Genomic DNA, 26,305 nt, shown 5'->3' with positions numbered 1-26,305 from the left:
CTTGTATCTCTTTTAAAGTGATGTTGGCATAGATAGTACTTTTTCCTGGTTTCTCCCGGTGAATGATGTAGGCATGTATAGTATTGCCTCTCTCTCTCTCCCCATACATTGCAAAGACATATGCAGCACTGACCTTTTTTTTTTTTTTTTTTTTCCGTTTTTCTTTCTCTTTGTAAATGATCTATGCACAGATAGTACTGCCTCCCTCTTTTTCCTTGTAAGTTATGTAGGAATAGATATTATCTCCCTGTAAAGGATGTAGTCATAGATAGTAGAGCATGTCTGACTCTTTTTATATGGTAAGTGATGTTGGCGCTGACATTACTGCCTCCCTGTTTCCCCCCTGAAAATTATGTAGATACAGATGGTTCACCCTGTAAATGACGTGAGCTTAGATGGTAATGCTTTCCTATTTATGCATATATTGTTTACAGGGAGTGGTGGAGGCAGTACTATCTGCCCACATCCTTTTTCAGGGAGGCACCACTGTATGTGCCTATATTATCAATAGGGACAGGATAGCAATTACTATAGGTGCGTCATTTATAGTGAGGCAGTACTATCTATTTCTAGAGAACTACCAGGGAGAAAGACAGACGCAGTGCTATTTCTTTTTAAATTAATGGGATAGACTAGGCAATGTTTTGTTTGTGCCTGTATAATTTACAAATGGATAGGAAGACAGTACTACCTATACCTACATCATATACAGGGAGAGATGGAGCCAGTCCTATGCATGCTTACATAAGTCTCACAAGATGTCTAACCTCCGATCCACACAGGGAAAGAAATCAAACAATAGATGTCTATAAATTGTCTAATAATGAGAAATGACACAGAGAAAAAGTCTTGAACACTCTTTCTAAAATTTAATATTTCATACAAAAGACTTCACTGTTAGTATGGTATTTTGGAGGTGATATGCAGAGCCTTTTGGCCCCCAAACATGGTGTGTATTATTTCATAGAATTCAATTTTGGTCTCATCTGACCAGACTTTATACTCCCAGTATTTTCCAGGCTTGTCTAAATGTGAGCAAGCTTTAAACGTGCTTGAACATGCTTTTTGTTCAGCAATGGAGTCTTGCATGGTGAGCGTCCATACAGGCCATGGAGGTTGAGTGCATTACTTACAATTGTTTCAAAGAAAACTATCTGCTGGTTCCAGGTTTTTCTGTAGCTCTCCGCATATGGTCCTTGTCTCTTATACAACTCTTCTGATAATCCTTTTCACTCCTCTCTCTGAAATCTTGTGGGAAGCACCTGGTCAAGGCTGGTTTATGGTGAAATGATATTCTTTCTATTTTTGGATTATGGTCCCAGCAGTGATCACTGGAGCCTTCAGTAGTTTAGAAATTCTCCTCTAAAAAATGCCATAAGTATGTTTTGCAACAATTAGGCTGCAAAGGTCTTGAGACAGCTCACTAGTTTTACCCATATTTTTACCCAAATGTTTCTTGTGACTCCTTGGTAATGAGACACTTATTTCTAGGCCATCAGTTGAACCAGCTGATAATATTTTTCACTAAGTGACAGTATTGCCTTCTAATTTATGATAGATTTCAGCTGGTGTCATCACTGTCCATGTATTTGTGTACCCCTTTTTTCATTTGTTCAATACTTTTTCCCTGTGCCATTTCTCATTATTAAGAAATGTAATCCACCGCACACTGAAACTTGATACTTTGCAAAAATAGGTAAATTTTTATTCAAAGACATCCAGTCTGGACAAAAAGTGCCAAAATTTCAATCACAGTATATACAGATTGGTTATCCAGTTAGCTACCCAACATTTCGATCCTCCCAGATCTTACTCATGGGGTACTTAGTAGCAGAAGTGTCAGTATACGGCACTTGAAAGAGAGAGTAGGCCCCCTTAAGGTAGTCCCAGGTGCTGTTGTGTAAGTTTGCGACTGTAGACAGGTTACATCTGTTGCTGCATGTTGTTCTAAACCTTGGAAGTCCCTCCAGAATCAATTAGAAGCTGCGGTTGCAGTCATATGGTATTTTACACCTTGGAATTGTCTCCAGAATCAAGCAGTGTCACTGGCACATCCGGGGACACAGGGCGAGGAGCGGGAGCACCGCCCTTACCCCAGTCTCTTATCTGCCCCCCCGGTAACCTCCCAGGTCTGCTGGCAGAGACGGCCACAATTACACTTACTCTGCCCCTGCTGAATGTACAAGGTTTGCCGCTGAAGACGATTAATACCTACACAGTGGATTTGAGCAGCCCCTTACATGCATTTCTTTGTGACAACTATGTTGGGACCAATTCCTCTTGTCCTTCCGGTTCAAAATACTGTATAACTGCCACCGCAGCTTCTGCTTGATTCTGGAGAAAATTCCAAGGTGTAAAATACCATATGACTGCCACCCCAGCTTCTATTTGATTCTGGAGGGACTTCCAAGGTTTAGAACAACATGCAGCAACAGATGTAACCTGTCTACAGTCGCAAACTTACACAACAGCACCTGGGACTACCTTAAGGGGGCCTACTTTCTTTCAAGTGCCGTATACTGACACTTCCGCTACTAAGTACCCCATGAGTAAGATCCGGGAGGATCGAAATGTTGGGTAGCTAACTGGATAACCAATCTGTATATAATGTTATTGAAATTTTGGCACTTTTTGTCCAGACTGGATGTCTTTGAATAAAAATTTACCTATTTTTGCAAAGTATCAAGCTTCAGTGTGCGGTGGATTACATTTCTTACTTGTATCTGGGGCCTCCACGGTCCAATCCACCAGCACCTAACCCCTTCAAATGACCTGAGTGCACACCATTTTTCTATTATTTCTCATTATTACACGCCACATAATTTCTGGACATATATGTTTTGATTTCTTTGCCCGTGTGGATTTCAGTGGGTTGTTACTGACATCTTGTAAGAATTTCATGTCAATACCGCATTTAGAAATATATTTACTTCGAATATTGGTGACGTATTCATTACTTATTTCACCCACTGTAATTTACCTCGTCAAGGGATACAGTTCTATCTATTGCTACATTATTTACAGGGATGACAGGGAAGCAATACTATTTATACTTGCAAGTCTACTTATGAGACAGTACTGCCTACTTAATTTACTGGGAAAGCCAAGCAGGCAGTAATATCTGTGCATAGATCCTTTACAAAGCGACACAAGGCTAGTATTATCTATGCCTTTATAATTTAGAGAGAGATGGAGGTAGATACAGGTGCTTCTCACAAACTTAGAATATCGTTAGAAAGTTAATTTATTTCAGTGCTTCAATACTAAAAAGTGAAACTCCTATATTATACTAGCTGAAGAGCCCGGCGCTGCCCAGGCATAGTAACTAACTACGATTAGTTATATAAAAATTATATGTATGTGTGTGTATGTATATGTAGAGCCACTCCGCATAGCCACATTCACTCTAAAATCCCACATCATCCCGTCAGCGAGAGCTGCCGGACTACTACCCCTAATATCCCACATCATCCTGTCACCCAGAGCCACCGGACTACTACCCCTAATATCCCACATCATCCCATCAGCCAGAGTCACCAGACAACTACCACCAATATCCCACATAATCCCGTCACAGCCGCCGGGCTACTACCCCCTAATATCCCACATCATCTCGTCAGCCAGAGCCACCGGACTACTACCCCTAATATCCCACATCATTCCGTCAGCCAGAGCCACCGGACTACTACCCCTAATATCCCACATCATCCCATCAGCCTGGGGTCAGAACCAGAGTGCTGAGTGGAACAGTCCTAACTTCCATACCGGGGATCCCTTTGAGAGGCCTGGCGTCATAATCGGAGCGCTGAGTGGATTTGCCCTGACTTCCATGCAGGAGATCCCTTTAAGAGAGCCTGGAGTCAGTACCAAAGCGCAGAGTGGATTTGCCCTAACTTCCATGCAGGAAATCCCTTTTAAGGCTGGTTTCACATTAGCGCTTTTGTGCGCAGCGCAACATGCGCAATAATAACGCATGCAAAAACAACGCATCATGCATTTTTGCATGCATTTGCGTTTTTTAGGCGCATTCGTTCTTTATGGGTAAACCCAGTGTCTACACATTTTACGACAAAAGCGCATGTTCATCAAAACGAAAGCGTGCGCATTTCCATGCGCACGCCTGCATTCACATAGACTGTAATGTTAAAGATAGGGGCGCATGTGCATGGATGCGCCGCAAAAGCTGCGCACAAGAACGATAATGTGAAACCAGCCTAAGAGAGCCTGGGGTCAGTACCAAAGTGCAGAGTGGATTTGCCCTAACTTCCATGCCAGTGATCCCTTTAAGAGACCCTGGGGTCAGAACCACAGAGCTGAGTGGAACGGTCCTATCTTCCATACTGGGGATCCCTGTAAGAGCTGCCTGGGGTCTAAACCAAAGTGCTGGATGGATTTACTCTGACTTCCATACCAATGATCCCTATAAGAGGGAAGATGTGCCTATAGTATGGAGGATGTGTGACGTGTATATGGGCACGGGAGGGGGGATTCATTTCTGTCATGTGCTCTCTGCTCCTTTCTGGGGGGCAGACAATGGCTGGGAGCTTATGTTCCCAGGGATGCAAGATTTCTTCCCACCATGTCAGTGTCTGCTGAGGTGTTGTCAAATGGGAAAACTTGCTCATAGCAACCAATCACAGCTCGGCTTCTTTTGAACAGCTCTGGTGAAATGAAAGATGCTTCGTGATTAGTTGGTGATACACACATACATACATTCAGTTTTATATAGATAGTCATTACACACAGAGTGATCTATTTCACATGTTTATTTCTGTTAATGTTGATGATTATGGCTTACAGCCAATGAAAAACTAAAATTCACTATCACAGTAAGTTAGAATAATTAACAAAAAACACCAGCAAGTGCTTCCAAAGTGTTTAAAAAGGTCCCTTAGGGTGATTTCACATTAGCGCTTTTGTGCGCAGCGCATGCAAACAAACGCATCATGCGTTTGCGTTTTTTAGGCGCATTCGTTCTTTATGGGTAAACCCAGTGTCTACACATTTTTCGGCGCACCCAAAAATGGAACATGTTGCGTCTGGAGTGCAAAGGCGCACACAACTAAAAAACGCATGCGCACGAAAACACATACGAATGTGTGCAAACGCAAGACCATGCGCCCCCATGTTAAAGATAGGGGCACATGCACATGGATGTGCCGCAAACGCTGCGCACAAGAACGCTAATGTGAAACCACCCTTAGTCTTTCAGTAGCTCCACAATCATGGGGAAGACTGCTGACTAGACATGTCCAGAAGGCAGTCATTGACACACTCCACAAGGAGGGTAAGCCACAAAAGGTCATTGCTAAAGAAGCCGGCTGTTCACAGAGTGCTGTATACAAGCATATTAATGGAAGGCTGAGGGGAAGGAAAAAGTGTGGTAGAAAAAGGTGCACAAGCAACCAGGATAACCGCAGTCTTGAAAGGATTAAGAAAAGGCCATTCAAAAATTTGGGGAGATTCACAAGAAGTGGACTGCTGCTGGAGTCATTGCTTCAAGAGCCACCACACACAGACGTATCCAGGACATGGGCTGCAAGTGTCACATTCCTTGTGTCAGCCACTCATGACCAATAGACAACGCCAGAAGCATCTTACCTGGGCCAAGGAGGAAAAGAACTGGACTGTTGCTCAGTGGTCCAAAGTGTTGTTTTCAGATGAAAGTAAATTTTGCATTTCATTTGGAAATCAAGGTCCCAGAGTCTGGAGGAAGAGTGGAGAGACCACAATCCAAGCTGCTGGAGGTCTAGTGTGAAGTTTCCACAATCAGTGATGGTTTGGGGAGCCATGTCATCTGCTGGTGTAGGTCCACTGTGTTGTATCAAGACCAAAGTCAGTGCAGTCATCTACCAGGAAATTTTAGAGCACTTCATGCTTTTCTCTGCCGACAAGCATAACACCTCAGCAGTGCCACAAGCTGATCGCCTCCATTCCACACCGCATTGATGCAAAAGGAGCCCCGACCAAGTACTGAGTGCATTTACTGAACATACATTTCAATAGCCCAACATTTCAGATTTTAAAATCATTTTTCAAGCTGGTGTTATAAAGTATTCTAATTTACGGAGATAATGACTTTTGGGTTTTCATTGGCTGTAAGCCTTAATCATCAACATTAACAGAAATAAACACGTGAAATAGATCACTCTGTTTGTAATGACTCTATAATATACGAGTTTCACTTTTTGTATTGAGGAACTGAAATAAATGAACATTTTGATGATCTAATTTTGTGAGAAGCACCTGTATGTAGAATCTGGCATTTTAGAAGACTCAATTTGGGGAGAGAGAGATGGAGGCAGTACTGTATATACCTACAGTGCTTACACGGCTGAAACAAGTAAACAGTACTATCTGTGCCTACATCAGTTTTAAGAGGCAGACAGGAAGGCAGTACCATCAGTTCCTAAATCATTTACAGGGAGAACTGGAGTCAGTTCTGTGTGTGCGTATGGAACTTAAACATGTGCTGCAACATCTCATTACGCAGAAAGTGATCGAATGCAAATCCCCTCCCCCCCAGGAATAAAGATGCTTAAATGCTATTGCAAATAGAACATTGTTATTTTTCTGGAGCAAACGGTTTCCTGTTGACCCAAGTCCACACTTCAGGAGATCAGGAATGATTTCTGAAGCATCCCCTCTGCTATGCAGGCTCCCTGCACCGATGTCCGCGATGGGCTCTGTAGTGGATAGCGCTAATTTGGAACCCAGGAATACATTTCTGGTTGGCCGGGTCTTTACAGCCTGTATAAGTCTTAAATCCACATGGCAAAACCAACTGTAGTTTAATAAATCTTTTCTGTCGTGTAAGAAAATGGACCTTTTTTTTTTTTTTTTTTTTTTTTTTTTTTTTTAAGAAAATATTTCAGACTAATTAAAATAGTGTAACTGTATCTGGTGAAGTACATTGCACTCTAACTACTGTGTAAAATCTAAAGCCAGGAATTACTATTTTATTGTAGAAGTAAAATAACTTTCCGAGCATGACCCCCATAAAGTAGTTAAAAAAAAATTAAGTTGTGCGGTCGGTTCACATCGAGATTTAGACTGGAACTGTACTCTGAAAAACTTATGACATGTCATAGAGGCCAATGAGAAGTTTTGGTATGTGGGCGTTCTGATACTGAGATCTACCCTCTACCCCTCTATTAATAATTAAGGGGGACACATTCATTTAGCTTACAGCTGCTCTTCTCTAAAAAAAAAAAAAAAAAAAACTTTCTCTCAAAACATCTAAAATATCTCTGAAGTGTGATAAGTTTTCTTAAAGGGAACCTGTCAGATTTCCGCACCCCCAACTGATCTAATCTGTGTTAGGTTGATGTAATGCAGATTAAATCTGGACCTCTTGTGACTTTTCAATCTTTTATTCTATTCCTGAGTAATCGCTTTGTCGCTGCTATAAAGCTCTCCGGCCTCTCCCTCTTTTGCCACCGCTGTCCTCTGGTCACTGAGTGACCTGCGTTAACCTCTGGAGATCTCGCACATGCGCTGTCATTCCCTGGGGCAGCGCATGCACAGTCAAGTCCTCATGAGGTTTTGAGAGTCGGTCTATGAATACCCACGTGCACAATCTTCAGCGAGGGATGAAGACAATGGAGTCTAATGGGCCCTGATGTAAGATTTCGACTGGGCCCTCCACCCCCAACTATCCTGATATATATCCCCCCATCCTTGACCCCATCCTGGTATACAGCTCTGGCAAAAATTAAAAGGCCACTTCCAAATGTTCAGTTTGTCTGATTTTTCTCTTTATAGGTATTTTTGAGTAAAATGTAAATTGTTCTTTTAGTCTTTAAACTTCTGACAACATATCTCCGAATTTCCAAGCAATCATTTTTTTTCTGAAAAGGAGAAATGAACAAAATTAAAAAAACCCCAGTGCTTTCAGACCTCAAATAATGCAAAGAAAACAAGTTCATAATCATTTAGACACAACAATACTAATGTTTTAACTCTGGAAGAGTTCAGAAATCAATATTTTGTGGAATAACCATGATTTTTAGTCACAGCTGTCATGCGTCTTGGCGTGCTTGCCACCAGTCTTTGCTTCTGGCACAAAAATGTAAGCAGTTCTTCTTTGTTTGATGGCTTGTGACTATCCATCATCCTCTTGATTACATTCCAGAGGTTTTCAATGGGGTTCAGGTCTGGAGAATGGGCTGCTCATGACAGGGATTTGATGTGGTGGTCTCTTAATTTTTGCCAGAGCTGTATATACTAGCTATTAATTGGGCCCGTTCTACGCCTGGGTGGCGAGCATTTTATATTAGTACATTTTTCTTTCTCCTTCTTTCTCTTTTTTTTTTTTTTTTTTTTCCTTTCTTTTTTTTTTCTTTTTCCCTCTCTTTCTTTTTTCCCTCTTTCTTTCTTTTTTCCCCAACCCCCGTGAAGCTGCTGCTACAACTGACATCCTGTAGATAATGATGCCGTAGTGCGGCATGCGCCTGAGGCTTTGGACAGGAGGACACCTCTCCGGTTATATTACAGATTCCCATCACCTATGAGACCCATGCCTTCCTTGCCTTCTGTGCTGTGGATTGGAGCTGAAGACCACGATGCTGTTTCCAACCTACAGAGAGGATCCTGCAGGTGTGGTTTATACTTTCCCCAGCGCCCCCGCCTGCCACTTCGGTGGTCCTTTCGGAGAAGAACAAAAGCGAGACATGGAACTAACAGATGAAGGCGTTATCAACACTAGAGTACATTGGGAATGGTGACCAAACATCAGAAGTGTACAATCAGAGTTAACCCCTGGGGGTGTGGGTCGTACATATTGTATGTGAGTGGGTAATGATGAGAGTATGGGACATTAGTTGCTTTGACCACAATGGTTTTTTTACAGTTGGCTTGATGCAGTTTCGATTCTCTGGTTTTGTGTGTGGCTTCTCTTTGGTTTGCGTTCTTTTTTTTGCCCACAGGGTGGTGCTATAGCACAGCGTATTTCGGGCTCTGTACACGTCTCCGTGTCACCATGTAACATGTGGTTTGTCTGCAGGACACTGCCGGACAGGAGCGGTTCAGAACACTAACTCCCAGCTACTACAGAGGTGCACAAGGAGTTATATTGGGTAAGCGTATTACTAAATGTTACTGTTAGATTTACTGTCCAAATTATAGAATTTTGGGAGGAGAGTTGAGCCTTCTCCTGGATCAGTCCAGCATCATCTATGGCCGCAGTGGTCACCTCCAAACTGTATAAGAATATGCTGCTAAAATGCTGGAATATATCGGTAATTTTGTGTCTAGCATTCAGATATGTCCTCATTATTTAACTTCATGAATAAAAGCTTAAAAATCAGAATTATAATCAAGATTCCTTTTAAAGAAATTATTTTTGTTTAATATAACTGACAGATTGCCTTCATGAAAGAATCTGATTTCTGCATACTGAAATCTTCGTTCACATGCAGTTTTATCATGGATACCTTACGTTCAGCTGCTTTCACATTAGCGTTTGGAGGCGCAGCAGACGCTCGCTGTGAAGCTCCGCACCCCTGCCGTGCCTCCTCCGGTCAGCTCCGCCTATGGGCGCATGCCGCTGAATGTGACCTGCATACCCTGTCATTAGCATTGGGTACACAGGCCGTGCGCAGGTATGCTTTTGCTGCTGCATGCGTCCTTTTGACGGTGCGGCGACCTGCGCCAAATGCAACGTGTTGCATTTTTGTGCTGCCGCCGCACCGTCAAAAGGACGCTTGCGGCGGCAAAAGCATACCTGCACACGGCCTGTGTACCCAATGCTAAAGATAGGGTACGCAGGCCACATGTAGCTGCATACGCCCATAGGCAGAGCTGACCGGAGGAGGCGCGGGGGGCGGAGCTTCACGGCAAGCATCCGCTGCGCCTCCAAACGCTAATGTGAAACCAGCCTTCTGTCTGATGCTACCTACAAGACTACACAATGAGGCTGATTTTTTTTGCAATCTTTCTAAATTTGAGACCGTGCAAAATGAGGATTGACAGATTTATCACTAGAGAATTCTGGCAAATTTTCAGACTATCTAATCTTTTTGTTTTGTGTTTTTTTTACGTTTACTTCGTTCCAGAAATGTGCATCAAAATTTTGGTGAATTTTTTGGTGCACAGTGTCACAGTTTAGGCTTGCCCTTTTTCCAATAAATCACACCCCTTTCCCGTGAGGCTATGCGCCATGTCAGGGTGCTAAAAGTGTCTAAAACTCAATAAATATAGTGCAAGTCATAGATTTTGATCAGATTTCTGCCTCATTTAGCTCAATAAATCTCTCTACAGAGTCAAGGAATAGATTAAACGATTAGTATGTATAATCCATATTTGTCTGCAATAAAATACACTGTTAATACTTTATATACCGTATGATTATAAATTGACTTGCTTTGATGTTTACCCGTTTTTGTCTTTTAGTATATGATGTCACGAGAAGAGACACGTTTGTGAAGCTGGACAACTGGTTAAACGAGCTGGAGACATATTGCACAAGAAATGACATAGTAAAAATGCTCGTTGGAAACAAGATAGACAAGGTAATGCGTGAGGCCGATATAAAATTCTGCAAAACGTAGCTATTTATACAAAGTCTCACCCAGAGATTTGCTTCAAATGTAGAACACCACAAAAATAATGTGCTGGATATTAGTAATAAAAATTGTAAAGGTCTTACCCAAGATGAGCACAATCTGGCTCAGTTTGCGCCATAGGACTAGTGGGGATGTGACAACTGGGGTACTGAATGTCATGGAATGAGTCTGAATGGAAGTGTATCCTAAGGCTACTTTCACACATCAGGTTTTCGGCGTCAGGCGCGATCCGGCGTCGTGCCGGAATGCCGGATCCAGCAAATGTTTTGTAAAACCTGAAGTGCCGGATCCGGTTTTCTGCCGGATCCGTCTTGTTCTTGACAGACAAAACCGGATCCGGTTCATCCGTTTTTCTATCCGTTTTTCTATCCGTTTTTCGACGGATTACGCCGGATCCGGTTTTTAAAATTGACCCTTGTGGCCTTCCGAACGGGATTGGCTACTGGAAAACTAGATATAGCATGTTCCTACAGCCCTTCTTTGACAGGTTGTAGAGAAGAAAGTGCAGGTTGGAGAGAAGAGCAAGTTACTGGCGAAGATGGATGTTGTCATTGGAAATATTACCACTAGAAGTTCTGTGACGGTTTCAGGGACAATTTTCCACTATACTTTATGTCACCTCAAGGCAGAGTACACTGGGATGACAGAGTGTGAAAGATTTGTGCCCTAAACTTGTGTACCTTCTGGACCAACAGTATATACCTTTGCCAACCAAAGTTGGCTATCTTGTCATGGTCTTACTATTTTTAGCTTTAGGCCACAGGTGTGTACCTGGTTGTGTTTTATGCAAAGTATTTCACCTTTTAACAAAAGTTGTGTACATTGTTAGGAAATCACCAACAATAAACACAACTTTTTAGGTGAAATACTTTGCTTCAAACACAACCAGGAACACAACTGTGGCAAAAAGCTAAAATTTACCCACAGTTATATACCTGGTTTTGAATACCTTTTTACCTTTGAAATACCCTGTATTTAACCTTTTTTTAAAACATAGTTCGCCGCAGAAAGAAATGACAGACAACCATTGTGAAACGAATTTAACTTTTATTTAAATTTTTTTTTTTTTTTATGTTTTTAAAGTGCAAAAAACTTTTTTAATAAACGTTTTAAACCCAATGGGCATTTTTATTACAACAAAAAAACATTACAAATCTGTGTACTGTGGGGTGGAAATACTGCTGGAGGGGCTGCGGGACACTTCGACACTGGGTGTGTGGAGAGAGGACTGGGATCGTGGTGGGGAAGGAACAGTTAGAGGTGAAGGTGTGGAAAAAGCTACAGAATGGGTGGACATGTGGGAGGCAGAAGAGGTGGTGGGCGGTGGAGTGGAGGGTTGGGCTGCGACTGTAGGAGCAGATGATGTTGTATGGGGAAGGAGTTTGGTACGGGGAAGGAGTTTGGGACGGGACAGGTTGCTGGAAGTGGGGAGATGTCTGGTACTGGTGAGGTTGCTGGTATGTAATAGGAGGGGGAGGATGGAAAGTGGCTGGAGGGGGTGCAGATGTAATAGGAGGGGGAGGATGGAAAGTGGCTGGAGGGGGTGCAGGTGGAGGAACTACAGTGGTGGGAGGTGGAGGTTGGGAGGGGTAACCTGCTGTAGAGCACCGTGGCACGAATGCATTACATGCATCTGCTGGGTAGGAGATAGTGTTGCCATGCGCTCCACAACAGACCTGAAAAAGGTGTGGTTTGGCGAAGATCTTGCTTCTGAATGCATGGTTTGCAGAAGTGTCTTCACCTCCAGAATGCTGGAGTTGATCTGCTGAAAGCCTGCGGCGATTTGCTCTGACAAGACTTTGAGACAGTTCTGGAAAGATGCATTCAGATGCAATAACTCTTGCGCATAACTCTTTTCCTGACCCCTCTGCCGCTGCCGCCCAGTACCCGCAGGTGTACTAGAGGCGGCAGGGGCAGAAGGGTGGGGTAAAGGGAAAGCGATCTCCTCACCAGCAGCTTCATGTAATGTAGGCGGCCACGATGCTCCTGTGCTGGTGGATGGGACAGATGGGTCGAATGTGTGGGATGGCTGGGAAGGTGCAGATGTACCGGGGCGGTCGAAGTGTCCCTCGGTGCCGGTCTCCTCAGGGATCGCCTCAGAAGGGTCCAATCGTGCAGGCTCCCGAGTGCTGCTCACCGTGCTGTGTAATAAAGAGAAAAAAAAAACAATTAAAATGCTGACATGGTATGGCCCTGGCTGAAAAAAAAAAGTTACATCTAACATTTTTTTCACATGTGGTGTGTAATATTTACCTTCTGGTGAGCATTGTTTCCCGGAGGAACGACAGGGCTTGTGCGTACTTGTACTTGCTCCTGCGTCCTCCAGATCCACTCGGGGCCCGCATCTCTTTATTGAACTCCTTCTTGAAACGATCCCTCACAGACCGCCACCGATTCACAATTCTGTTCCCTGAAACGAGAAAGGACAAAGTGGTTAGTATACAACATCAGTGTTTCCCAAACTCCAGTCCTCATGGTCCCCAGGGGTCATGTTTTCAGGATTTCCATAGTAAATAGAAATCCTGAACACATGATCCGTGGGGACCACGAGGACTGGAGTTCGGGAAACACTGGTTTACATCAAGCAACCGTTACTGTATATACTTACGCTCTTTAATCTGGGCCCGAGCTTCGAGGTCCTCCCAGCGGCCCACAAGGAGAGAACAGATTTCCTCCCAGAGTCGTCGGGTAATGATCAGGTCAGCGTGGCGGCGGTCAGCCATATTCCAGAGCGGCTCCCTTTCTCTGACGAGATCGATGAGGCGGTCCACATCAATCCCTCCATCCTCACCGTCAGAGTCGGGAGCACGCTGTGAAGGCTGTTAAAGAAAAAGACAAAAATAACATAATTAGCAAAAGAAATGAAATAAAAAGTGCAAAAAAACAAAGCAAAAATATTTATACTTACACGCTGGTGACCGCCGCGTTGCTGTCGCCGACGACCCTGGGAGGCACTGCGAGGACCTCTTGGCCGAGCACCAGATTGGGAAGACTAGAGAAGAAAACAAAAAATGTTATGTCTTTGGATGTAGGCATTTGTTTGCTGTGTGTGGTCTGCAGAACATTGTTTTCTATGTGTTGTGTGTAGTGTGATGTTGTGTTTCTGCGTTTGATGCAAAAAACTTACCAATTATTATTATTATTATTATTATTATTATTTATTGTTATAGCGCCATTTATTCCATGGCGCTTTACATGTGAGGGGGGTATACATAAAAACAAGTACAATAGTCTTAAACAATACAAGTCATAACTGGTACAGGAGGAGAGAGGACCCTGCCCGCGAGGGCTCACAATCTTCAAGGGATGGGTGATAATACAGTAGGCGAGGGTAGAGCTGGTCGTGCAGCGGTTTGGTCGATCGGTGGTTACTGCAGGTTATAGGCTTGTCGGAAGAGGTGGGTCTTCAGGCTCTTTTTGAAGGTTTTGATGGTAGGTGAGAGTCTGAAATGTTGTGGTAGAGAGTTCCAGAGTAGGGGAGATGCGCGAGAGAAATCTTGTATGCGATTGTGGGAAGAGGAGATAAGAGGGGAGTAGAGAAGGAGATCTTGTGAGGATCGGAGGTTGCGTGCAGGAAAGTACCGGGAGACGAGGTCACAGATGTATGGAGGAGACAAGTTGTGGATGGCTTTGTATGTCATGGTTAGGGTTTTGTAATGGAGTCTCTGGGCAATTGGGAGCCAGTGAAGGGATTGACAGAGGGGAGAAGCTGGGGAATAGCGGGGGGACAGGTGGATTAGTCGGGCAGCAGAGTTTAGAATAGATTGGAGGGGTGCGAGAGTGTTTGAGGGGAGGCCGCAGAGCATGAGGTTGCAGTAGTCAAGGCGAGAGATGATGAGGGCATGGACTAGGGTTTTTGCAGATTCTTGGGTGAGGAATGAACGGATGCGTGAAATATTTTTGAGTTGAAGTCGGCAGGAAGTGGAAAGGGTTTGGATATGTGGTTTGAAGGAGAGATCAGCATCAAGGATTACTCCGAGGCAGCGAGCTTGTGGGACTGGGGAGAGTGGGCAGTCATTTACTGTAATTGATAGGTTCGTAGGGGGGGTCACGTGAGATGGGGGAAAGATGATGAATTCTGTTTTGTCCATGTTGAGTTTCAGATATCTAGTGGAGAAGAAGGATGAAATAGTGGACAGACATTGAGGGATTCTGGTTAGTAGGGAGGTGATATCTGGTCCAGAGATGTAGATCTGTGTGTCATCAGCATAAAGATGATACTGAAAGCCATGAGATTCTATGAGCTGTCCCAGGCCAAAGGTGTAAATAGAGAACAGCAGGGGCCCTAGGACTGAACCTTGTGGGACTCCGACAGATAGGGGGCGAGGTGAGGAGGTGGTGTGTGAGTGGGAGACGCTGAATGTCCGGTCTGTTAGGTATGATGAGATCCAGGAGAGGGCCAAGTCTGTGATGCCGAGGGATGAGAGGGTCTGTAATAATAGGGAATGGTCCACTGTGTCAAAGGCAGCCGACAGGTCCAGGAGGAGGAGGACAGAGTAGTGTCGCTTGCTCTTGGCAGTTAAGAGGTCATTGGTGACCTTAGTAAGGGCAGTTTCAGTGGAGTGGTGTGACCGGAAGCCAGATTGTAAGCGGTCGAAGAGGGAGCAAGAAGAGAGATGGGAGGACAGTTCAAGGTAGACGTGTTGTTCCAGTAGCTTGGAGGCGTATGGGAGAAGTGATATAGGGCGATAGCTAGATACAGAGGATGGGTCAAGAGAGGGCTTTTTGAGGATAGGTGTGATGGAGGCATGTTTAAAGCTTGAGGGGAAAACACCAGTTGTTAGTGATAGGTTGAAGAGATGGGTTAGGGTTGGGATGAAGACTGTGGTGAGGTTTGGGATGAAGTGGGATGGGATCGGGTCGAGTGCACAGGTGGTGAGATGTGATCTTGAGAGTAGAGTGGAGAGTCGATCTTCTGTAATGGTGGAGAAGTTGGTTTTGAAGGTGGAGGGCTGGGAAGTCGGGAGGAAGGGCTCTGGGGGTTGTTGACCAAAACTGTCCCTGATGTTATCAATTTTCTGCTTGAAAAATGAGGCAAAGTCTTCAGCTGAGATGAGTGGGGAGGGAGGAGGTGCTGGGGGGCGGAGGAGAGAATTGAAGGTGTTGAATAACTGTTTAGGGTTGTGAGACAGGGAGGATATGAGAGATGAGAAGTAGGTTTGTTTAGCTGTGGCGAGTGTGGTCTTGAAAGTAGTGAGGGACTGTTTGAATGCGATGAAATGCTCGTTGGAGTGGGATCTTTTCCATCTGCGCTCAGCAGCCCTGGAAGCTCGCCTCAGCTCTTTGGTCAGGCTGGTGTGCCAGGGCTGTCTGTTGATTTTGCGAGTTTTGGTATGTGTAAGTGGGGCAGCGGATTCCAAAGCTACAGCTATTGTGGTGTTATATAGAGCGGCAGCGTCATCCGCATTGTGTAAGGAACTTATATCTGTAAGAGGGAGGAGGGATTCGGAGAATGAGTGTAGGTCAAGGTGTTTAAGATTCCTGCGAGGGTGTGAAAGTTTGTGGGGTGGGGATTGTAGACATGGAGTGAAGAGGGAAGAGAATGTGAGCAGGTTGTGGTCAGAGAGAGGAAGAGGTGAGTTAGAGAGGTTAGATAGGGAGCAGAGGCGGGTGAAGATGAGGTCCAGTGTGTGGCCATCTTTGTGGGTGGCTGTAGAAGACCATTGAGTGAGGCCGAAGGAGGAAGTGAGAGATAGAAGTTTAGTGGCAGCTGAGAGGGAAGTGTCAATGGGGATGTTGAAGTCGCCCATGATGATAGTAGGGATGTCCGCGGAAAGGAAATGAAGTAACCAGGTGGTGAAGTGGTCAAAGAAGGTGGTGGCTGGCCCTGGGGGGCGGTAGATGACAGCCAGTTGGAGGTTGGAGGGGGAGTAGATGCGCACAGAGTGCACCTCAAAGGAAGGGAGGGTAACAGAGGGTGGCAGTGGGATTGGGGTGAAGGAGCAGGTATCTGACAGGAGAAAACCAACTCCTCCACCATGTTTGCTGCTGGGGCGGGGGGTGTGAGAAAGGTGGAAGCCGCCATACGAAAGTGCAGCAGGAGAGGCTGTGTCAGAAGGGGTGAGCCAGGTTTCGGTGATGGCGAGGAAGGAGAGTTTGGTAGTAACGAAAAGATCATGGATGTAGGAAAGCTTGTTGCAGACAGAGCGAGCGTTCCACAGAGCTCCTGTTAGTGGGACTGGGGAAGCGGGGGCTGGGTGAATGGGTATAAGGTTGGAGAGGTTACGGAAGGTTGTGATAGAGCGTGGATGGGAGGTAGAAATGACTGTGGGAATGTGGTGAGGAGGACCAGGATTTGGAGAGATATCACCAGCAGTGAGAAGGAGCAGAGAAAGTGTTAGCAGGTGGGAGCAGGAGAGGGCATGAGGGGGCTGTCTGTGTTTGGAGACAGAGGATTGTATGTTAAGGAACAGTTTTGAGGCGGAGGTGAGGTGGATGGGGAGGATTGAAGAAGAGATGAACAGTTCCTTACTAGGAGTAGGGATTAGGGGAATTAGCAGAAAGTGAAGGATTATTGGGGTGAAAGTGAAAACAAACAGAAACATTGTTTACAGTGACTGTGTCCAGTTACCTTCAGTTCCATTCTGGTTTTAATTCTTAAATTAATCTTCACACTTCTAGCACACACTTATAGCAATCACAATGCAGACTGAAGTCTATGCAGACTTGTACTCTGCAATATATGTACAACTAAGTGCAGTCAGGTGTGAAGCAGAGAGGAGTGGTCTCTGCTCATCTTGGCCAGACAATTAAGAGTGGACCAGATGTATATGATCAAGCCAGAGTAAACAAGGTCGTAAATAACACTGGGGTAAGCTGGGGTTAGCTGAAAGGCATACCATGTGAATGCTAGGTGCAGAGGCAAGTCTATGTGCAAAGCTGGGTGACGCACTGTGTGTCCTTCATAGACAGACAGCAGGAGAGCAGGAGAGCTGGGTGGATGGACATACCATGTGAATGCTAGGTGCAGAGGCAAGTCTATGTGCAAAGCTGGGTGACGCACTGTGTGTCCTTCATAGACAGACAGCAGGAGAGCAGGAGAGCTGGGTGGATGGACAGCACACACAGCACAATTGTGAGCCCACTCCAGGTGTCTGTCCACCCCTTCCTTCTTCTTATGGGAGCTCCTCTTCATCTTGTGATTCCTGTTTTGAAATAAAAGGCAATGAATAGACATATATTACAGAGATGATGGATTTTGGAAATAAAAACTTACCGTCAAACGCTGACGATGCGAGGGAGGGCTCCCAGAAGATGATGTGCTGTCCTGTTGATGGCCAGACTCCATGGCTGTGGTTATTGCTGCTGCCAGTGATGCCATTTCTGCTGCTGCTGCATCTCTTTGGCGGCTGTTGAATAAAGAGAAACAAAGGGCCAATGAATATCTTGATATTCCATGGCCCTAGTTTGGAGGAATGGGGGATTTGATAATTACCGTCTCTCATCTGCTTCTGGACTCCCCTCCCGTTCAGCATGCTGCTCCATTTGGGGTGTTGCTGATGGTGCTGCTGCTGCAGATGTCTGCTGCCTTCTCCTGCTCCTGGTTCTTGGCTTGGGTGGCATGTTGGGTGTGGCTGAGGGTCCCATTGTCTTGCTTTTATATATCTCCTGTGGGCAGAGCTACTGAGCATGCTCAGACCAAAAAAACCGGATCCGGCTTTCGCCGGATCCGGCGCATTGCGGCGCTCATAGGCTTTCATTGTGTGAAAAAGTCGGACGCGCCGGATCCGGCGTGTCCGGCTTTTTCGCCGGAGACAAAAAACGTTACAGTAGACGTTTTTTCCAGACGCCGGATCGCGACACATTGCGACACATTGCCGGATCCGGCGAAAACCGGATGAAACGCATGGCCATCCGGCGCGATCCGGCGCAAATGCAAGTCAATGGGGGGGAAACCGGATCCGGCATTGCATTTCGCCGGATCCGGTTTCTGTCAAAAGCGCCGGATCGCACCTGACGGCGAAAACCTGATGTGTGAAAGAGGCCTAAGTATACTTCCAGATAAATGCAAAAAAAAACCCTTTTTTTGCCATTATCAAAAACTCAAAATATTTAACTCTTTGAATACCATACGTGAAGATGATGTCATAATGTCACATCCCCAGCAATCGGCTGTTATCGGCTCTGGCGACATTCGATGGTGAGCAGAATACCACATCCCCGTATGCTGTGTAGTGACCTCTGCCGGGTCCTGCCAATCAATTCCGATTTACTTCAGTAGGAGATGATCCGCAGTTCCCCAAAGCAGCAACTACCCTACAAGCATGTCTGAGTGGTTCTGGCTCCGTTCACTGCTTATATTCAACCAGAGCTACCAACAGTTGATCAGTGGGGGTGGCAGATGTTGATGATCTATCTTCAGGATGGCTCATTAATATACATACCGCATGTTGTGAGGTTTTGTTTTTGTTTTTTTTTTTTAAGGACCTCTCGTGCTCAAAATAAAAACTAGATAACGTAAAAATCCTTGAGATTTGCGACTCTTCTGCTTTGTGCTACATTAACAACTGCAGAGACGTTCACATTTGTTGCTTTTGGAGTGCACTATCTGAAATCTCTGCTTTGCAGTCCAACTGGGGGTTTCTTCAGTCTTTGGGGACATGCGCTTTCACTCCCTCCCAGACACTGCCAATCACAGCTCAGCAGCATCTGAGACTGCAGTGGCAGGGAGGGAGGGGTTAAAGGGCACGCCCAACAAGAAGACTCCAAAGAAACGCTCTGTTGTGCTTCAAAGCGGAGATTTCACATAGTGTGCTTCTGAAGAAACAAGTGTGAATATCTCTGCAATGGAGTAAAATGCATACATATAAAAAATACAGCGTAAAAAGGAAAAGCGCAGTAGAATCAGGAGACTTCAGGAACTTTTCTTTACAATGTATTTAACGCAATTTTTATTTTTTTTTTATTTTACTGTTTTCTTTCTGCAGGATAACCGAGAAGTCGACCGAAATGAAGGTCTCAAGTTTGCACGAAAGCATTCAATGTTGTTCATAGGTATGAAAAGTGTGATATTTCTTATGTTGAACCAGCTTTTACCTTCTCTCAGCCTTAAACACTCGGTCTTCATAGTGCTTGGTTTATACTGTAAAGTCTGAGATCATTTTTATGATTAACAGCCTGCGTTGTGATCTCGTGTCCCCCTTACTGGAGGCTGCAATTTTTCTGCGTTTTGAATCTTAGTTGATGGGGGGGGGATTAGTTCTTTGTGAGAAACAATGCCCTGGTTCCTATTCAGACACATTAACAAATTAATAAGCTTGTAATTTTAGATCTAGGAATGATGTGTTCATACATGGTAGAAGATTACAATATATCCTAACAGCTAAATTCTATAAAGAAAGAAAACCTGACAAAAGATGTACATTCACGTTTCAACCCTGAGCGAGGGTCTTCCATCAGGTGTTATAAACAAGGGTTAAACGTCCTGTTTATTGTTGCGTATAAAAGCAGCGTAATGCCAGCCCGTGTGGTTGGTGGGAGAACTGGGTTCGACAGAAACCTTCCAGTAGTTTTTGGACCAGTTGGGCTTTACTGTTCCTGGTATCTGATTCATCCTCTGCTCCTGAGATCTTGGACTCTAAAACCTTTAAGTCATGGACGAGACAGGAAACAGTCTCTGTCTGAGACCGCAGCGTCTCGCTCTTCATTTGATGTTCTCTGCCGCTTTATTTAACCACATCTTAGAAGAGAAGCAATATGGTATTGATTGTGCTTGTACAACATGCGAATAACTGGTTACACGTATCGCTGCCTACAGCTCCTCCGAGACATTACTTGTATCTCTCCCCATAATAGATTTGACACAATGTAGCTTCACCTGTTCCAAAAATGGAATCATTTCCTGATGATCTGATATCCTTTTGCCCTTGAGCTGTGCTGGCTCGGTACACAGCTCCACGCCGAGTTAAGGATCCGCTCCACGTCTGTTGTGGTGGCCTCGATTATTGGTCAATAGCTGGGATTCATTTCCTATGAGTAACGCCATGTTGCTTTTTTATGTACAGTCTTTTGTTAAAGTATCTTGCCAATGCAAGATGCTGTCTTCCATTAACTTTTATTTTCTTGGGTGATGGTTGTGACTGGCGCTTCTGCCCGGCAGCTCTAGGGCTGATGTCCAACATCTGCCTAAGGTTTGCATGCACGGACCTTGTTCTTTTAGGCTTCCTCCAGGTTCTACAACCTCCTCCTCCTTCAATCTGAATATATGATTTGGCTAAGAAAGAAAAGGTATGGAATATTGTAAGTGACTACAACATTTCAGTTTGGAAGCAAAACCCAAACACTGTAGCCACTTGACTTTAACCACCATCATCCGTTAATTAGTCATGTTTAATGGTTATCTATAAGTCTCTAAATCATTCCATTAGAGCTTCCATTAACCCCCTAAATGGTTCTTCAGCCTTGAGGTACAAGTGTGTGGTTACTCTTTTTTGACTGCAGACTTGTGGATTCATACATTTGCGCTGGCTTTGAGGATTCTATGGTGCCGGCCCTGTGACCGCAGTAATGTGTTTTACCTACTTACTATCTAATCGACTGGATCTGACCTCGTTCAATATACTGGCATTGAACCAGGCCACACACGTCTAGTCTGCATGTATCATCATGTTAGCAAATCGCAAACTTGTCACATGTCTGGAGTTCCTTGCAGTGCGTAATTGTGTGGGTTCACAAGTCTGTAGTCACATAGTAGTCTTAGTGAGGATTGGCATAGAATAAGGACCTGGAAAGCGAGAAATGCCTTAACGTGGCTTCCAGGTACACATAACTTGGCCATTTTATGCGCTAAACTTTCTCAATTTTTCATACTCCTAATGCAGTAATGCAATTCATTATTCATATTTCATGTTTGCATGGTTTGGCGCTACAGTGTGCTTCCTTTTTTGCTTGAATGTATGAGTTGGTGACTCTAGGTTAAGCACCTGTTCACACTATGCTTATGCTTGGCTGTGACGGTCAGTTTTAGAAATTTGTAGTCACATAGTGACTGCAGACTTGTAGCCTAAGGCCGGACAACGCCTTCGACTCAAAATGATATATAGGTACTTGCGAGGGTGACTGTGTGTGAAGTGCTGAGCTTCCTCAACACACGGCTGATGTTGGCTAAATTAAATAAAATAAAAACTTTACAGGTCTCAGAAAATGTCGACACAATCATATTTTATTTTTTATTTTAGTAGCTTCATGTACCCCGTAAAAAAAAAAAATCTCTGTGCACGTTTGGTTTCGCATAATCGTACTAACAGGAAGGATCGTGTTGCCAAGCCATTTTTACCTTATGACTTTGTAATAATTTATATTATTTTTTCGTCCAAATTGGAATTTTTTTTTTTTTTTTTATTTTCGAGTACATTTTGTGGTAAAATGAATGGTTGTGTTCTAAACTACAGCTCGTCCTGCAAAACAACAAGCCCTTATAGGGCTTTGAGAATGGAAACTAAAAGTTATGACTTTTTTTTTTATTAAAGAAGATGAGAAAAATTTCAAACATCAAAACAAAAATGTTCCTCTCTGTAAAATGATAATGATGCAGACAATATTCATTTTTGCACTTTAGTTTTTTCCATCCCTTTAAAGAGCCTTTTTCTTTTTTTATTTTACTTTTGTGTGGAGACCTGTAGCTTTTATTGGTGCCACTTAGACGGACATGACATTTTAATTGCAGTTTATATTTGGAGCTGCTTGACTGAAAAATGCCATTATTTTTTTTTTTGTGTCTTCGGATCTTTTTTTCTATACGTCATTTACCTTATGGGTTAAATGTTATAGGAATCCAGGATGAGTGCAATTGGGGACCTTCAGTAGGTCTCCAGCTGATGTGATAATCCTTCAGTAGCCCATTGGGTCAGGGGGTCGATGGTGGGTGTGGAAGGAGCAAAAGGCACCCAAACCACTTTGAACAACTGGGTCAGACATGGTGCCGGCTCTGTTATAAAAGCCGGCACCTGCCCTTAATGGAGTGGGTACAACTCCAGAGCCTGCTCTATATACGCACACCTGGCATGGGTGGTACATGCATGCTGCTTGTCAGGAAGGGGTCATATGGGCTTATTGTGTATTATGTACAGGGTGGGCCATGTATATGGATACACCTAAATTAAATGGGAATGGTTGGTGATATCAACTTTGTTTGTGGCACATTAGTATATGGGAGGGACAAAACTTTTCAAGATGGGTGGTGACCATGGTGGCCATTTTGAAGTCGGCCCACCCAGGTGTATCCATATAAATGGCCCACCCAGGTGTATCTATATAAATGGCCCACCCTGTATATCTCATGCAAATAGGAAATTACCAACTGGTCTGCTTGAGTCCTACTCACACTGTTTCTACAGTCCATTCAGGGCTCCCACCAGAATTCCCTTAAGAACAGGATTTGGACAAACCCCGATGTGATCATATCTTTCATAATTTCCGACTGGTGGGAAAGAGGTAGCGTTTCTCTTTGTGGAGAGTGCCAAGCCTGGCATGTCAGAGTGAGGAGACTTCTAAGCCATGCATGCTCCGCTGGTAAATTGATACAGAAACGTAGCAGACTACCTTTCTGTGCTCATGAAAAAAGAAACATTATAAAAAAAAAAAAAGTTTTGTTTGAACTTCGTTCTTGTCATATAAGTTTGTGGCCCCTTAGTATTCAGGCAGAAGCTTTCATGCACTGTAGGATCGCAGTGTGAACTGGGCCTTACAAGCAGTTCACACAAGTCTCTTAATAAACAAACTCCCAAAGAGTTACAGGTTGGGTGAAAACTTCCAAAAAGTTGCTTATTATGCAACATTTCTTATCTAAAGCTGAAAACGATTGGGTGTTGTATCCAACAACGTTAAGACAGGCTTATTAGGCAGGGCGTCAGAAAACATCATACATTTTAGTGCAAATCTGCTGATAAGGGTTGTGATTTTCTGACTAAAGAACAGTAACAACTGTGCCAAAGCTAATGTGGCACAATTTTACTCCAGTGTATAAAACGCCAATCTTGAGCGTTGTCCAGGCTTGGGGTTCAGGTCTGCACTCATTCTATGTGACTACGGACTTGTGAATCCTCGCAGCACGCACACTGTATGCTGTTAGGATTTCCCGGGAGTGGGCTGTCACGTAACCGCAATAATGCGTTTTGCATACATGCGGTCATGTGCCAACTAGACGTGCGCGAACTCACTCGATATAAGTGAACGAAGTGAAGCCGGACACGTCTAGTCGAAATGTGGGCTGGAAATATGCACATCGCATACTTGCGGTCAAATGACAGATGAAGAGTCTTGACCTTGTGCACTGTGCACGTTGTGAGGATACACAAGTCTGCAGTCACATAGTGACTGCTGACTTTATCCACGAACTTGGACAATTCCTTTAATCTGTTCTATAGGAATACTAGTAAAAATTACCTTGTACCCATGTAAATGGCGACTCACAAAACATTATTATGTAGAAAACAGAGTCAAAAATGCAAAAACCTTTTTTTATTATAGAACAAATAGATGACCATTCAAAGATCATGTACAAATAATTTAATTAAATATAGAAAATTATTACATGGGTTACAGCATAGTGGATAAGTGAATCCATGGGTGTAAAGGGCAGCCGAAGTAAAGGTCAGGATGTATTAAAAAATGCAGAGGAATTGAGAAAAAATAAATGTTACTTTTCCCGTATATTGAGTGCATATGTCTTTAAGTATATGTAACTGGCATAAAGTGCATCAATATTAAGAAAAAGTGCCATGAATGTAGTCATCAGTACATCACTCTGTATGCATATTGTTTCTAAACAAACATCATATCTAGTTAAGCAGGGCCACGCCCCTGTGAGGAAGCGACACTATTTGAACGCAAAACGCGCGTCAGGGTACGTGGCCGAGGACTAGGCGGGACAAATCACGGAGATGGGCAATTACTCCCTGTTTCACTAATATGATAGCAGTTCACGAATCTGTAATGCATTTGTAAGGGTGGACACGCCAGTATGGGTAAACATATAGACTCGCCCTTAGCTTAGATGATGTATGCTGTCCCGTGGAGAAGGTGTCTGGGTAAATTATTTGAGATCTAATAGAAAAGTGAAGTCCTCAGGTTGATGCTGATACACACCATGAGAGCCTTCTACACACTGTAACTCCCATGTGGTTTTATAAAAGCTTTGTTAATTTGGTGACTCGCGTAGCGGCTATATACCTTTACGTACCCCTCCCAAGTTCTTGAGGTCAAGTAGTTAACCTCCATGTCCACCATCCACATATTACAATTTCATACTTAAAGTGCAGTCTGCCAAGAAACATAAGGCTTGACCCCTGGAAAGCGGAGCAGTAAATTTTAATGATACCTAATGTGTTTTCTTTTGATTATGGAGTGCAGCTCTGCGGGATTCAGGACCTGTCATTGCCCTTCAGTAAAATCTAGATTTAGTAAAAAGTCATCATAACGCCTGCCGAAAGGAGCGAGATCCGAAGATTTACACCCGATCAGTTACCGGTGATTTCAGGGCATATATATGTCAGTCTACCTCTTAATGATTCAGGTTTAATGAACTCTGGCTAATTATTTTATATAATAGAAATTGTATTCATTTTATTGGACCGCACAGCTAATGGATTATAGTCTCGCTTTTACGGCTGTGCCGGTGATTGTGTTTTATCAGGTTCTGGCATTTACAGTATCAAATTTTTTTTTTTTTTTTTTTTTTTTTGAAAAGTGCTTGGGATATATTATATTTTAAAAGCTGTTTTGCAGCTGGAATTTTCCAAGCCTGGCAGGAGCCTAAGTCGTGGGCAGATGCAGGCAGCCCAGGGCAACATGCGGCCCCTAGGTGCTCCACCACAGGACCCTAGCTCGCCTGTTCCATCTGCGGATCTGTTTTCCATCATATTCCTTTATGTGAGCATAGCTCGCCTAAGATTCACGCAGGACTCTACGCATCCCCCCCTGAACTAACAAAGTAACTACGCCTCCCCACATGGAGGACAATTGATTGTAATGTGCAGTCCCATGGATGGAGTCAGGAGCTGCGTCTAAACTCCTCGAATGTTATTCTATGTATTAAGTTAGACACCACTTTATCGCCCAATCCAGCCATTATATCTGAAAGCCAGTTCCTAACCATTTCCCTCCTCACAAGCATAAGGTGTGAACTAGGGGAAGAATCAGGCAACTGTTCTCTCCTTTTACATCTATTCACATTGGAAAAGTTTTCCCTTTTTTCTTTTAAAGGGAACTTGTCAGTAAAGATATCGCGCCTGCGTGTAGCGGAGGCCCCAGATCCTGCCCCTCCACGAAAGAGGCGGAGGGAGATGGGGACACGCGCAGAGTTCCTCACTGCGCACATGCCAGATTCCCAGCCCCGCAGTGTGAATTCATCATAACACACTGCAGGCAGGATCTGGGGCCTCCGCTACATGCAGGCACGATATCCTTACATCACCTGATGTAAGTACCCGGGCAGCGCACAAGGCGCATGCCCGAGAACTGATTGCAGAGTGCAGGCCCTGGTGACGTCACGAGAAAGAGAGGGGGTGGCGCCCGAAGGCCAGAGGGGGATGATGAATGGCTGCGAGGCAGTTGAGTCAGAGGGAGAAAACATACCTCCCTGACTCAATAGAGGCATGGCGGGAAATTTATAAAACTCATTATTTCAGTGTTCCTTGGCATAATAAACATAAGAGGCACCTTCACAGAATGCAGCCTTAGTGCTGCTGAAGGTGGCTCTTTTACTTTAATAGGCCGAGGGGAGGGGACAGGTTCTCTTTTAC

At 44.2% G+C, this 26,305-nt stretch overlaps 1 protein-coding gene across 1 annotated transcript in view; it reads left to right on the top strand.

Annotated features, from left to right (window-relative positions):
* RAB18 (RAB18, member RAS oncogene family) overlaps positions 1 to 26,305 on the top strand; it is a 58,374-nt gene that overhangs the window by 20,381 nt on the left and 11,688 nt on the right. The window contains exons 4-6 of the mRNA XM_073581737.1: positions 9,005 to 9,077; positions 10,393 to 10,511; positions 19,493 to 19,559. Coding sequence (XP_073437838.1) covers positions 9,005 to 9,077; positions 10,393 to 10,511; positions 19,493 to 19,559 — 259 coding nt within the window. The remainder of the gene's footprint in view (positions 1 to 9,004; positions 9,078 to 10,392; positions 10,512 to 19,492; positions 19,560 to 26,305) is intronic.

This window comes from Dendrobates tinctorius, unplaced genomic scaffold (assembly GCF_039654945.1).
Source record: "Dendrobates tinctorius isolate UK_male_01 unplaced genomic scaffold, ASM3965494v1 ptg000070l, whole genome shotgun sequence".
Classification (NCBI taxonomy): domain Eukaryota; kingdom Metazoa; phylum Chordata; class Amphibia; order Anura; family Dendrobatidae; genus Dendrobates; species Dendrobates tinctorius.
The sequence above is the reverse complement of the archived record's forward strand: the minus strand, read 5'-3'. Positions and strand labels throughout refer to the sequence as shown.